The sequence below is a fragment of the Cryptomeria japonica genome, chromosome 5, assembly GCF_030272615.1.
Source record: "Cryptomeria japonica chromosome 5, Sugi_1.0, whole genome shotgun sequence".
Lineage (NCBI taxonomy): Eukaryota > Viridiplantae > Streptophyta > Pinopsida > Cupressales > Cupressaceae > Cryptomeria > Cryptomeria japonica.
Window position 1 is genome coordinate 509,162,787 of NC_081409.1, and position 14,362 is coordinate 509,177,148.

At 37.3% G+C, this 14,362-nt stretch overlaps 1 protein-coding gene across 1 annotated transcript in view; it reads right to left on the minus strand.

The window, feature by feature from the left end:
• Nucleotides 1-14,362, minus strand: part of LOC131064874 (probable cyclic nucleotide-gated ion channel 20, chloroplastic) — a gene marked incomplete at its 3' end in the record, with an annotated part of 363,668 nt that overhangs the window by 156,929 nt on the left and 192,377 nt on the right. Inside the window, 1 exon segment of the mRNA XM_057999185.2 lies at nucleotides 12,694-12,972. Within this exon segment, the coding sequence (XP_057855168.1) occupies nucleotides 12,694-12,972 (279 nt within the window).

Consider the following 14,362-nt stretch of genomic DNA (forward strand, 5'->3'; position numbering starts at 1 on the left):
TTAATGAATCATAATTGAGAATACTATGATCATTCGAAGTGGTATTACGACAACAATTTTGCTAGAAATGTTGCAGCACAAGGACACATTTGCCAGTGGTAATTTGGTGGATCAAGGCACGAAGTAGATAAAATCATGGTAAAACTTAGCCATTTTTTTGCATAATTGCTAAATATTCCATCTTTTAACAAATCTTCAAAAGGAAGGTCCACAAAGGTGAACATGTGAGATTTTGGGAAGACCATTGGATGTCAACTCTTTCCCTTAATCATCATCCAATTTTCTTTGCTATCCAAATTCATTTGAAAAGAAGACACGGTGATTATGTCAATGACTACTAGAATCTTGGCAACAACCCTCCTACTTGGATGATTTCACCTAGCTAGTATGACTCCCCTCTCGATCAAGTTTCCTTTGAACTGCTTAGCATCATTTCGCATAACAGATTCTATAGATCTCTCCAAGATAAATTTATTTGAGAAAATTCCCTCTTAGGGGATTACTCTATTAAATTTGGTTACAATTGAATTGATCCTTTGCAACTAGTCCCTTTTAGCTGGATGAATATCTGGAATCATGAAACTATTACCAAAATCGACTTTTTTTTGGTGAATTGCTTGTCATAGAAAGATCCTGACTATAGACAAGCTCAAAAAAACGGCTTCCAAATGGCAAACAAATGCTCATTATGTAAACATAATGAAGAAACCATAGATCATCTCTTATTCATTGCAGTTATGCTTGGAACACCTATCAAAGGATCCTTGAAAATTTTAAAAACTCATTGGTTTGGTAGGATAATGTTAGAAGCATAGTTGGACTACTCGTGACTCGACTCGACTTGCCAAGCCCCTGGGAAAAAAACTCAGCAAAAACTCAAGAAAAACTCGAAAAAACTCGACAACTTAAAAACGCGCTTAAATTTAATAAAAAAAGCATTTTTTTTGCAAAATTTAATGAGAAGATGCATCCAATGAGTCAATAAATGATAACACAAAAGAAACAAGTTGATTCTAGATATATTTAAATGCAAAGTGTCTACAAAATCGCATCCTCATGAGGAATGCTGATGGCTGGAAGCCTAGAAGCAAAATAGTAAATAGTTTTTGTAAAACCAAAAGTAAATACATCATTACAAATTACAATTACAACTTCCTCTTCCTAGCTCTAGCAAAAGCTAGGGGAGAGGGAAAACTAGAGGGTCTAATCCTAGAAGTCTGCAGTGGGCATGACTATGCCTCCTCGCTCGGTATGGTTGGCTCATCCTCCATCCTGGATGAAGCTATGTCTCCACCTACTTGTGGCACTGCCAATGACTCCTCATCCTCATCCTCTTCCTCCTCAATGTCATCCAGCCTGAAACCAAATCCACCCCCTCCTCCTCCATAGCCTGCCTCTCCAAATTAGTGATGTCATCCTTGGAAAACAATGGAGGTTGCTCCTGTGATGTCCAATCACTGTAAGGATCTATATCATCCTGTTGGTGTTTGTTTTATCATCTACCAAACATTAGAATAAGATACCCGAAGGTATTCTATCCTCTCTTGAAAAATCACTATTGATTCCAAGGTCTATATGTGCGAACAAGCGACTTTAGTGAAATAGCTTCTTGGGTAGTGTATGCTGAAAATCGCAAGAGGGACATGCGTTAACAAATGTCTTTGAATTGTTGGACTTAGACGGATTTAGAAATTTAAGGCTCTTTCTTTTTTTAGATTTTCTGGGATTTAGACTTTCAAAAAGGAGAAAAGAGATAGGGTTTGAGAAGGCTGATCTAATCCTACGAACCCTAGAGACAGTATCAATTGGGTGCTCTCGGGAAACCACACTGAGGACAACTACACAAAGTGGGTGCAATCTTCAATGGGTTGTGCTTATGATTGAAATATTGGCATGCACAGAGGATAGGCTCAGACTAACTTTGCAGAGTGAGATGGAAATCATCCATTCACCAAAAGTATGAGCGGAGATACACCGTCAATTAACACTTATCAAATCCTTCATTCAATTCTAATAACATGAAAGCAAATCTAGATTAATTTTAACTAAGTGTTGAGGAAATTGAAACCATGTTAATCATTCAAACAATAGAGATTACAAAGCTTTAAGAGAAAGCGCACATGCAATATATTATTCGAAAATGACCTTCACGCAACAATATGTCAAAAACCTCACACTCTCCAAATGCGAGGAGGTAGCCTTTTATAGTTTTCAGAAATCAATGAATGACTACGATCAAACAGTGATCAAGGGCCCAGATTGAAAGCTACAAACCCTAATTAGGGTTTCCCAAAACTAACTACCCTCGACCAATGAGAAAATTACATTTGGGACACTTGTCCTTCTTGCTAAATATGAACCATCAATGAAAATAGAAGGTTGTTGCATTGTGAATTGTGCCCTTCTAGAAGCTTCAGGATAGGTCAGGTTCATCGAACCTGAACATGCTGACTTGGAACAATCTGATTGGTTGGAAGATGACGAGGCGCCACCTCAACGTGTTGGATGTCTTCCTTGAATTCTCCAATTTGTGTCAAGAAATTGTCTAAGCTTGTCTTTTTTTAATTTCTTCAGGAGATGAAATCCTTCAAGAAGTTGGAAATTTATTTAACTTTTCCATATTTTCATCAAGTCTGAGAACTTTTCTTTCTTGATGCCTTCAGATTCTTTCAAGTGCCTCGAATTTGGAGAAGAAATCCCTTCGTGAAGTATTTCTCATACTTAGCCAAATTTTGGCTATCTTCACGCTCAGATGAACCTTACCCGTGAACTTGTCCTCAATCCTCCGTTTGGCTTGGAACTCTAGCTGCGATCTCTATGATGATCCCGCTTCTATTTCCTTCTGCGACCTGTAAAACCAAAGGAAATTAAGTTAGAAATCAGAACTTAGATTAGATATTTAGGATCTTGATGACTAAGTGGTGGGTATTCTCACTCTAATCTTGATACTTAGTCACAAAAAGATGGAATTTTTCATATATAAACTCCACACTCTAGGCATATTTACAATTGTAATCCAAAAAGGCCAAGTTCTATAACCTTGAAAACCCTCAAACTTGCAGGAAGCTTGCTTGAAAATGCTCTCACTCTTCATAAAATTCGAACTCTTATTGTGTAATAATGAAAGGAGGAATGTCTTATTTGTATTAGAGTTGCTTTTCACAATTAGAAACATGCAAATGCACTTCCATTCTTGACTTCAATTCGACCTTGCTTATAGAAGAAGTTTCTAATTTAGTCTTTAGTTGGCTTGTCATCTCTTCAAGTTCGAAAATCTGTCTTATTTGTATTAGAGTTGCTTTTCACAATTAGAAACACGCAAATGCACTTCCATTCTCGACTTCAATTCGACCTTGCTTATAGAAGAAGTTTCTAATTTAGTCTTTAGTTGGCTTGTCATCTCTTCAAGTTCGAAAATCTTCTTCTTGGTTTACAAAGTGCAAGTTTCTAAATTGATTTTTAGTCCATAAATTCGAACTTGATCTTGAGATATCTTCTTTCAAAACTTTCTAATTCCATCCAGAGTTCGAATTCTTTCTCAATCTGCACTATATCTTCTTCCAAAACTTTCTAAATCAGTTAGCAATGACTTATTTTCGAACTTGTTGACTTTGTTTGACTTCGAAGAGTAGAGCGGAGTTTTAAGACTTCAACTTTTATGCTTGGGCGGAGTTTCCATCTTCCAACTTGATGCTTGGGCGGAGTTTAGAGGTGCCTCTATCACCATGTTTGTTTGCCTTAAACTTCTTTTATCCCATTCATAGGGCGGACTTTTGAAGGCTCCCCATTGTTAAGCTCTCATGCTTACTTTGTTAGGCTCTCACAAAGGCAGATTTTTGAATGACTTCACCAAGGGCGGAGTTTGAAGGCTCTAGGCAAGGCGGAGTTTGGATGACCTCTCCAAGGCGAACTTTTGGGTTATCACCAAGGATAGCGGACTTTGGAATGACTTCACCAAGGAGGGCAGACTTTCATGAGACATCAAGGAGGGCGGAGTTTTGAGCCTCCAACTTCATGGCAGACTTTTGACTACTTTCTCATGCATGGCGGACTTTGGTGTTCCCTCCAACATGGCGGACTTTCTTCACTTCTCATGAGAGCGGACTTTTGAGCCTCCAACTTCATGGCGGACTTTTGGGAGATTACCATGCATCATCACCTTGGGCGGAGTTTGGAGACTCTTCATCAAGACGGCGGACTTTTGAAGGCTCTCTCCATGGGCGGAGTTTAGAGAGACCTTGAGGGGCTTGCACACCATCATGGGCAGACTTTTGACTACCTTCTCAAGGCATAGGGCGGAGTTTCAAGCCTCTCCACCAAGCATGGCGGACTTTAGAGTGACCTCAACCAATGGCGGAGTTTGGAAGGTGTTCTCCTTGGGCGGACTTTGATGCCGCTTCCTTAAGCATGGCGGAGTTTTATACTCCCTCCAAATGGCAGAGTTTTGTAAGGACACCAAGGAGGGCGGAGCTTTGTGCTCCCTCTTCATGGCCTCATCACCAAGGCGGACATTGAAAGGTATCTCCAAGGGAAGACTTTAGGCACCTCTCCAACATGGCGGACTTTCTTCACTTCTCATGAGGGGGGACTTTTGAATGACTTCACCAAGAGCGGAGTTTTGGAAGGCCTCAAGAGGGTGGACTATATATGAAATATAACATTTAAGTATAAGTGGTTCTTATACTTTAAGTTATATTTCATAAATATTGTCAGGATATTTGAGAGTGGTTTCGAACCTCCAGAGTTATAATGCAAAATCTAGTTTTTGGAGGATTCTTCAATTTTCTAGACAATCAAATTTCAAGATCGAGATGACATTCCAAACTTAGCCAAATTTCAGGACATTTGAGGATCAGGATGACATTCCAGACTTAGATGATTTTTGAGGGCTGATTATCCTTTGAATGTGCCATGACCCCCTCAAATATAGGAAAGCTTTTTGGGTCAAAACTTGAAAATTTTCGATCACGATTGAAGCAGGTCAGTGCCACCAGTGCAAACCCTATGCCTCCATTCTGAAAAAGCAAAAAGCAGGCATCCCTAAAAAATAGGGAAAACTTTCTAAAGATAGCCATATCGAGGATTGGGCCAAAAATGCCAAAAATGAAACTTCCTAAAAAATAGGAAAAAGCAAAAAAGCAAACTTTCTAAAACTAGAAAGTTGTTCAAATTCGTTCAAATCAATTGTGTTCTTTGTCCTTTGGCCTTTCTAGGCACTTTGCCGATATCCAAACTCTGTTATCACTTGGCTTGCAAAAAACTGACTTTCAATCTTTTAGACTCAAACCATTCAAAACTTGATAGAACCGAGCAGAACTAAAGCAGAAGGCGATGAGCACTAACAAAAACCCTAGAAAGTAGGAAAAAAGGGAAGGTCCCCATTTGCAATGGGGCGATGTGTGAAAAAGGTCACAACACATCCAAGTCAAGTGGACCACCTGCTACTTCCTCTACCTTCCTTATGCACAATCGAAGCTTATATTGCACAAAGACAAGGTCATTGAGGCGTTTTTGAGCTAACTTGCTCCTATTCTTCGTGTCGATGGCTTCAAACAAGCTCTAATTGTGCTCACAACTGGATGAACTACAAGGTTGACATAAGATTCTGAGGGCAAATTTTTTGAGATTTGGGGTATTTCCACCCCAACTTTGCCACCAAGTATCTGCAAATTAAAATTAGGTTGAGAGTAGCACCCCTCGCCGGGGCCTGAGGGTGAGAAAAAGAGGGGTAGAGAGATAGGTCTAGATCTTGGGGGAGAGAGGAGAGAGTGAGATGGAGTGTGGTAGAGAGGGGGATAGAGGAAGAGTGATAGGGAGATACATAGGTCTAAAATTCGAGGCAGATAAAGTGAGTGAGATAGAGAGAGCGAGTGAATGTTGATAGGAGCATAATGATTATTGAAATTTGACTAAGCCTAAAAAATTAGAAGATCTTCTAAAACCTAGAATTTGCATTATAATTCCTAGAGATCTGAAACCACTCTCAAACATCCTGCCAATATATACATGAATTATAACTTAAAGTATAAGAAAAGAAAAAGACATATTGAAATGCCACTTATACTTAAATGTTATATTTCATGTATATATTCTGATGAAGAGAATGAAACAGACCTGAAAAAACAAAATAAATAATTTTTTGACATGTTTGGGCCTCTTTTTTTAGTCTAGCTGAGTTTTTTATAGAAACTCGCCGAGTTTTTTGCACGGCGTGTTTTTTCTATGAGTTAAAGTGGTAAAAATTCGCAGAGCTCAAAAACTCTACGAGTGTTCCATCTATGGTTAGAAGTATCACTGATAGCTAGAGAAGCCCTTTCTCCACCACCTAATTAATGATCTATAGTGGCCGGCTTTTTAACATGTTTCTTTGGGCTGTGGAAATATCATAACAACAAAATTTTTAGAAATCAACACAAACCAGGCGGTTTTGGTTGACTCTATTTTTCACAAAATAATTGAAATATTAGGGTGGCTGATCTTCGAAAGCCTAAACATAACCCCTTAGATCTAGAGGAATTGACAGCCAAAAGATGGAGAGTCTTGAACGAATTGGCCAAAGTTGTTCTCTCACAAGACTACAACCTAGTCCCCCCCCCTCCAATTTTGGTTGGTACAAACTAAACTTCGATGAATGTGCTAAGGGCAATATTGGTCTGACAAGTCGAGGTGGCCTTAAAAGGGATGACAACAATCAGTTGATCCATGCCTATGATTTGAATGTTGGGTTCCAATTTCGCAATTTTTCTGAAGTTACCACTGCCCACCATGGTGTCCTTCTAGCTATTAACTAGGGGATTTAAAAGTTAACTATTGAGAGGGAATCCAAAAAATATCATAGACATGTTATGCTCTAATGCTAACCCCTGCAGGTCCTACGAAGATGTTATTGAAGAGATTAAGTTAGATATTATCAACTTTGATGAGACTGAAATTCAGCATGTTTATAGGGAGGGTAATGGTACAACTATTTTATTAGCCAACCTTGGCACCCTTATCGAAGACGCTATAACATGGCACAACATCTCCTCTCTTTCGAAGCACATAGGATCATGTTGAACACACCCCAAGACTATGAGGGTGGGGTTGGGGGGGAGGGGGTGCGGTAAATCAGTCTTGAACAATCACTTCAACTTTATATCATAAATCAATATCGACTTATCCTTAATCTTATCTGCAGCAGTGAAAGATAAAACAGTGAACACCATGCACAAGAGAACACTAGATTTACGTGGAAAACCGAAAAAGCGAAAAAACACTGTGAGAGTTAACTCACAATATATGAATAAGACTACAAAATTTATTTTAGGCACACTGCCAAGGAAGCTCACTACTCCTAGAAAGACTTGAAAGATGTTGTGGAGAAATAAGAGTGGTATGGAGTAAGAGACATATTATAATTTGTTAGTAAAAGACATAACCATTCAAATGGTTGTATTTATATTGAAGTGCTGTATCCTTTCATGAGATCATTTAAGATATAAAAAGAGAATAAGATCTTGAGAAGAGTAGTGAATAAGGAAGACAAACAAGAATACACAAGGTTGATGAAGAGCTATTAACAAAGAGAAAGTGCAGACTTCTGAAGGCTTGTATGGACAGATTTATAAGGAGTGTATAGAAGACTATTGCAGATTTATGAAACATTTTGAAGAAAGTATTGTGAAGGTTGTATGGCAGCTTTGTAAAGAGACTTGCAATCAGTTTTGTGGCAAATTTGTTGTCACCATAATAGCAGGTTGAGAGAGAGGGTTTGTGGAGAGAAATAGTATTTATCATCCGTTGTTGAAGCAACATTAAAAGGTGGAAGTTTGAATGACGGATCACTGCCTCTAATTGAATGAGAGGTTGGTGCCTCTAGTGGGCAAGTGCTCAGAAATTAGAATGAGGGATTGGTGCCTCTAGTGGGAAACTGTCTCACAAATTGAATGAGGAGTTGGTGCCTCTAGTGGGTTGATACCTATGAACTAGTAAAAAAGAGTTTCTTGTATATAAGGAAGCTGTCTTGCTGTGGTTTTCTCCCATGAGGGTTTCCATGTATATATCTTGTGTTCATAATAGTTAGATCTCATATGAATGTTAGTATGCAATGAATATGTTTTGAGATAAAGTTATATGCTTATAATATTAAGTTGAAAAAGTAAAAGTCAGTTATATTGATTCACCCCCCCCTCCTCTCTCTCAATATAACCATGTTCTCAACATCCTATTGATTAGAATTCAAAGGACATGTGTCCAAAGCATTGTAATTATTTCACTAGTCGAATGGAGTTAGTTGAAACTAACATTAATTAGTGTTTTAATCTTGTAAACTCAGCCATTGATCTTGAATCCATCTAAGCCTTTGAATTGTAAAGAGACTTTTATCTAAGGCTCAATTCTCTCATTTGTAAAGGTTGATAGTTGAGTAATAGTGAGTAGTTGATCAATAAAGGATAGCTAGTAGCAGTAGAGTAGGAGGAAACGAGATTGTTGTCAAGGCTTGTTGTAATGCACATACTATTTTCATTGAAGATATGGTGGATCTTGTGTGCTATTTCAACATCTCACATGGCCACTACTTCTCATAGTTTAGATGTGTTAGATGAATGGAAAATTTTATTTTTGGTGAGTAATAAAGCTTAATGTTCATACCACTTGGAATTTGTTGATTGCAAGTTGCAGTGCGTCGTTAGATGAACTTATCTAAAAGCTTACCTTCAATTGCTATATGCTCATTGTTCGTGATGTTGGTGTGCATAAGTGATAGGAAAATCATTTGCTTATCCTTAGGAGATTGCACCATCTTTGTGTAGTTGTTTCCTCATGACAAAGCAAAGCTTGGTTTTGTTGCACCGAGTCAACAATCAACTCTAGCATTGCTAGGATTAGATTAGATTTCCTATTCCTTATTCCTTTTGTCTTTTATTTTCCAAGTAGGATAGATCATATTCAATGTTCTTGTTGTGTTCATAACTGTAAGTCCCTTTGTGATTACCAGCAAGATCACATCAAACAACACTAAGTCTATCCTGAACTTAAAGTTGATTGTTCGCATTATAAACCTTGGAGTTGTCTCATTTTCACATCGTTTAGCATATGAGGTTTCTTTGTTCAAGAGAGGATAGAAAACTTAGTATTTTATTCTATGTTCGAAGTGTCCTAAAAAACACATCAACACATTCTTAGCCTGATAAATAAAGATACCATCATCTAGTTGAGCAACTTGAAGTCCAAGGAAGAAAGACAACTTAGCAATCATTGACATCTCAAATTCTTTTTGCATATGCTTACATACACCATTATCTCCACCAAAGATAATGTCATCAACATATACAACTATCAAAAGCTTGCCTTCTTCAACCTTAAATAAAGATTACAATATGTTGTACCTTTCTTAAAGCCTTGCTAAAGTAAGCACTTGTCCAACCTTGCATACCAAGCCCGTGGGGCTTGCTTGAGACCATACAATGCCAATTTAAGTCTGCACACCATGTTTGGATTCCCTATTAGCTGAAAGCCATCAAGCTACTCTATGCAAAATTCCTCTAAATCTCCATTCAAAAATGCTGACTTGACATCCATCTAATACACCTTAAAGTCATTGTGAGCTGCAAATGCAAGAAACATTCTAATTGCCTCTGTCCTAGCCACCGGAGCAAAAATCTCCTCAAAATCCATACCTTTTACTTGAGAATATCCTTTAGAAACCAACCTAGATTTGTTCCTTGTCACTTCTCCTTCTTCATTCAATTTGTTTTGCAACACCGAATTTGTTCCTATAAACTTCTTGTCTGTTGTTCTAGCGACTAGTTCCCATGTCTAATTCTTCTTAATTTGATCAAGCTCTTCTGCATTGCCTTCAGCCATCCTTCATTCTTACTAGCATCAAAAATGTTTTGGGTTCTACCTTTCATAAAAGACAAAGACTCGCTTGCTCATTTGCCTTGGCAAGTCTTCTTCTAGTCTGTACACCTTCATTCTTATCACCAATTATCTGATCTTTTGAATGGTTCTTTTGAACATACTTTGCTAGAGTCTTAGGCACCTTCTCTAAAACCTTCTCCTTTGTTTCCTTTTCTTCCATCTCTTTATCTTCTTCTTCTACAATGCATGAGCACCTTCTGATCCGCAATCCTCAGGTTCTTTTGTAGTTAGATTCCAATCTTCTTATACTCTAACATTTGTGCTTTCAACCATCTTCGTGAATCTCTTGTTGTAAAATTTGTAGGCCTTGCTTCTTGCTGAGTATCCAAGGAGGTTCCTTCATTAGTTCTCGAGTCAAACATTCCAAGATCTTCTTGATCTCTTTAAAGATTTTGAAATATCTGACAATAGCAAGTCTTCCAAACCATAGTTCATAAGGGGTCTTAGATATAATGACCCTCACCTGCACTCTGTTGAGAATATAGACTGGAGTATGCACAACTTCTTTCCAATACACATCAGGCGAATTAGCATCCTTCAACATTGGCCTAGCCATCTCTTGAACTGTTTTATTTTTTCTTTCAACAACCCATTTTGTGAAGGGGTTCTAGGGGCAGACAGATGTCTCCTAATACCATGATTTTCACAAACTTTTCAAACTCATTTGATGTAAATTCACCTCCTCTATCAAACCTTAAGAATTTGATCTTAGCATCTATTTCATTCTCAACCATAGATTTAAAAGATTTAAACTTATCTAGAGCTTCTGATTTTTCTCTTAAAAAAGTGACCCATGTCATTCTAGAATAATCATCAACAAGCAACATAAAGTAGACAAAGCTGAATGATTACAATAGTGTCAAAAACAATGAGGAAGCTTCAGTATCTTGTAGAGAGGGAACCTTTTCCCCTTACATAAAATCCATGAATAGGTATGATACCCTCATTTTGCAAAGTTTGTCAGTTCTTGGAAAGCTAGTATGTATATGTGCGGCGTATTTCTTTTCAAGTGTCCATGGAGGCAATAGCTATGTCCTCAGGCTTACAATTAGAAAGAATCCATATCCCAAAAAAAGTGAAAGGAAACTACCAAGAAGCCATGAACCAGTTCTTAAAAAGAGGTGAAAGAATCAACGTGTTGCAAAATGTCTTCAACAAGGACGACCTTCTTGTCATTTGGAAAAGAGTGGTTGAACTATTGTTGTCATTCAAGTGTTGTTGAGGTATATCATGCTGAATGGACATTACAAGAGGTTTCGCTCCTACCCCTTCCCTATTCTTAACCAATTTAGGCATAATGTTAGAATGAAGTTTTCTTTTTGGCTTTATTCCTCAAAATATTTATTGCAAAAAGTTATGTTGAATGAAAAGCGAACTCCCCCTACACTAAGGGCTAATTTACTATCTAAATCGATACAACCTTGTCCTTACCCCGATTCCCACTATTGGACAACGAATAATTTATCCTTCCCTTGGGCAATCAAATGAGAGCCTCACTCCCAAAAAGAAAAAATATGGTAAACCCACCCCTCTATTTCCCTCAACTTTCCTCAAGCTAGCTCTCCCCCCACTTGTCTTGTGGATACCCCCCTTTTGTTGGGCCCAAAAGCCATAGGATCTCCTTCAATAAATTTGTGTCCGGCCCTAATTTTTCCTTTTCGATGAGAAGGGATCCCCACCCAACTCTCCAATTCAAGAACTTGACCCCCAAACCTTGACTTCTAATTCCAAAACCAAAGTCAACTCTATCCTTCCCAATTGTACATCATGCACTATCATGGAGGAGAAACTCAATACTCTATTCAAGGCAATAAACATTCAAAATGACATCAAGTGACAGCTTGCTTAGTGGCGTGTGGCCAAAAGAAAAATTCACAAACTAGAGCCCTACATCCCCCCCGAGACCCATGGCTGGAAGAATGAGGAAGTTCATGAGGATGTGTGGGAGTATGTGAAGAGCGTAGCGGAGTAGTTTGACAAATAGGAGTGCTCAAAAAAGGAGGTGGATTTCCTTAAATTGAACCAAGAGAACATCTTGACAAACATGAAGGAAAGTATAGCTTTCAGCAAAGAAATAGTCAACAATATTGCTACCACTCTTCAAGCATTTCAAGCCAAACTAGAGAAAAGAAAAGCTATCAATGAGGTAGAGGAGGTCCTTATTGGTTCTTCCTTTTTAGTTATTTAGTTTTGTTTTGGTCTCACTCCTGGTAAGACGCACTTTCTTTGCCTCTATGGCTGCTTTGTAATGGGGCCAGGCCCTTTTTCCATGTTAAACTTAATCAAAACAAATCTTCAAATTAGCAATAGCGATAAATAATCCTTTTGTCAACACAATATATTCTATCACATCAAAACAGTGTAACACTTAAACATTTTCCCTCTTACCGATTTTTTAAATCTTTAAACTCAAGCAGCACCATAACCAAAAAAGCATAAGAATTACATATGCTCTTGAAAAGTTACAAAAATAATTTAGTACTCCCAGCTACACCAAAGGAGTATACAGTAATTACTACAGAATAGAAACATTCATTGTAGAAGACTACAAAGAAACCATAGCAAATGCAGCAGCCAAAGATGGAGGATACATAAAGATTGCATGGAAAAGGAATGCCAACATATTTGTATTCTATTATCTATGGTAAGAAAAAAAAACATATTTATAAAAGATAACTCACTAAAAATTTCTTTTGAAATGACTCAGTTTTTTGTTATTTAAACCCTTGATATTGGATCAATATTAATTTTATTTATGGATTAGATGGTGAAGAAAGAAAAGTTAAATACCTGAAAACCCCAAAACAAAGAATATGTGTATTTTTTTATGAAACTAGACTCCATTGTTACAGGAACTGCTGCATTATATATACCATATGTAAAGTTCTTTGAATTGCTTCCCATCAGACAGTCTGTTGCATTTGTATTATTTCTCCATACCATCCATGTATCCATTTGACTGAAAGTTCCTATTTTTTCTCCATGGCTACAGTCAATGAAACTAGAACAATTTGTTTTACTGGAATCTGTTGCAAGATTGCAAACATCCCGCAAACATTGATTGACCCTCTGTATTTAAGAAACATATTAAACAGTTGTCATCATGAAGTGGTTGCAAGAAAGGCATCATAAAATAAATCTGAGATACTTAAAGCCATTTTATACATAAATTAAATCATTCTAAATAAATCTTATTACAAGAAAACACCCAAGATGTGTGAACTGAAAAATGTTTCTGCAAACTCAATTTTCATCTCCACTCAGAAATGCAGAGAACAAAAATATTATATCCTTTAAAAATTTATATACTTAATTTTTTTTCATTTATATCTCAATGACAATTATTCTTCTCTTTAATACACAGCTTAAAGTCCTATGAAATCTTGCAAATAATCCTTTCCTGCCATTTGAAATCTACCTACAACATAGAATCAAAGAATGCTTCAATAAGTATTTGAAGAATTTTACATGGTGAGATGCAGAGAGGTTACAAAAAAACCAGGCGTTCCAAATCCTAGAGATAGTGAAGATGAAGCCGAAGGAATGGAAATCAATCTGGTAGATGTGGTGGATGAAGGCATTCGGAACTTTCAAAACATCGCTGTCATAGGAAGTATCTTGGGAAACCCAAGGAGGAGATTAGAAATCTGTTGCTGGGTTAGAGAAAACTGGAATAAGGCGAGGGAGATATATTTCATGCAGTGTCATTTTTTTATGGTGGAATTTGATGACGAAGGAGGAAGAAACTTTTTTCTTATGAATGACCCGTGGAAATGTGGAGAATCATCTGTTTTTGTCAAAAGGTGGGAACTGAATTTCTATCCAAAGAAAATGGACCCAGTAGACAAACCCTATTGGATTTGATTGTATAATTTACCCTTTGAATTTTGGAGCGAGGAAAGTCTCAAAACGATTGGGAATAATCAAGGGCAAACCCTAAGCATTGATAAGGGGAATGATGATTCTAATCACTATGCTAGAATCCAAATAATTTCAATCAACAAATTGCCAAGGACAATCAAATTAATGTCGGGAGCAGGAGTGTGGGCTCAATCGATTGAGGTTGAGGAAAAGAAATTTTTGTCTTAGATGTAGACGAAGAAATCATTATGAAGTTGACTACGAGATTCCTCTAAACAAATTTTGGCGACCAAAAAAGGAGGAACGGAAGATTGAGGAAGACGAAGAGGAAAACATTGAAATTAATGGCAAATCAGGGAAAACCTGAAAGGGAAACCTTGTTATTTGAATATCATTGTAATGTCCCCTTTTATGAATGTAGATGGAATTAAGTATGACTGTCATTCATATTGCAGTCTATATTAATATTACTATTAAATTCTGCATAAGAATATCATCAGACTTCATATATTAAGCTCATTCCCATGAACAAGGATGTTACTGCCTATAAATTAATAACAATTCTGATCTGATCTAAACTAATAGATAGTGATGTCAC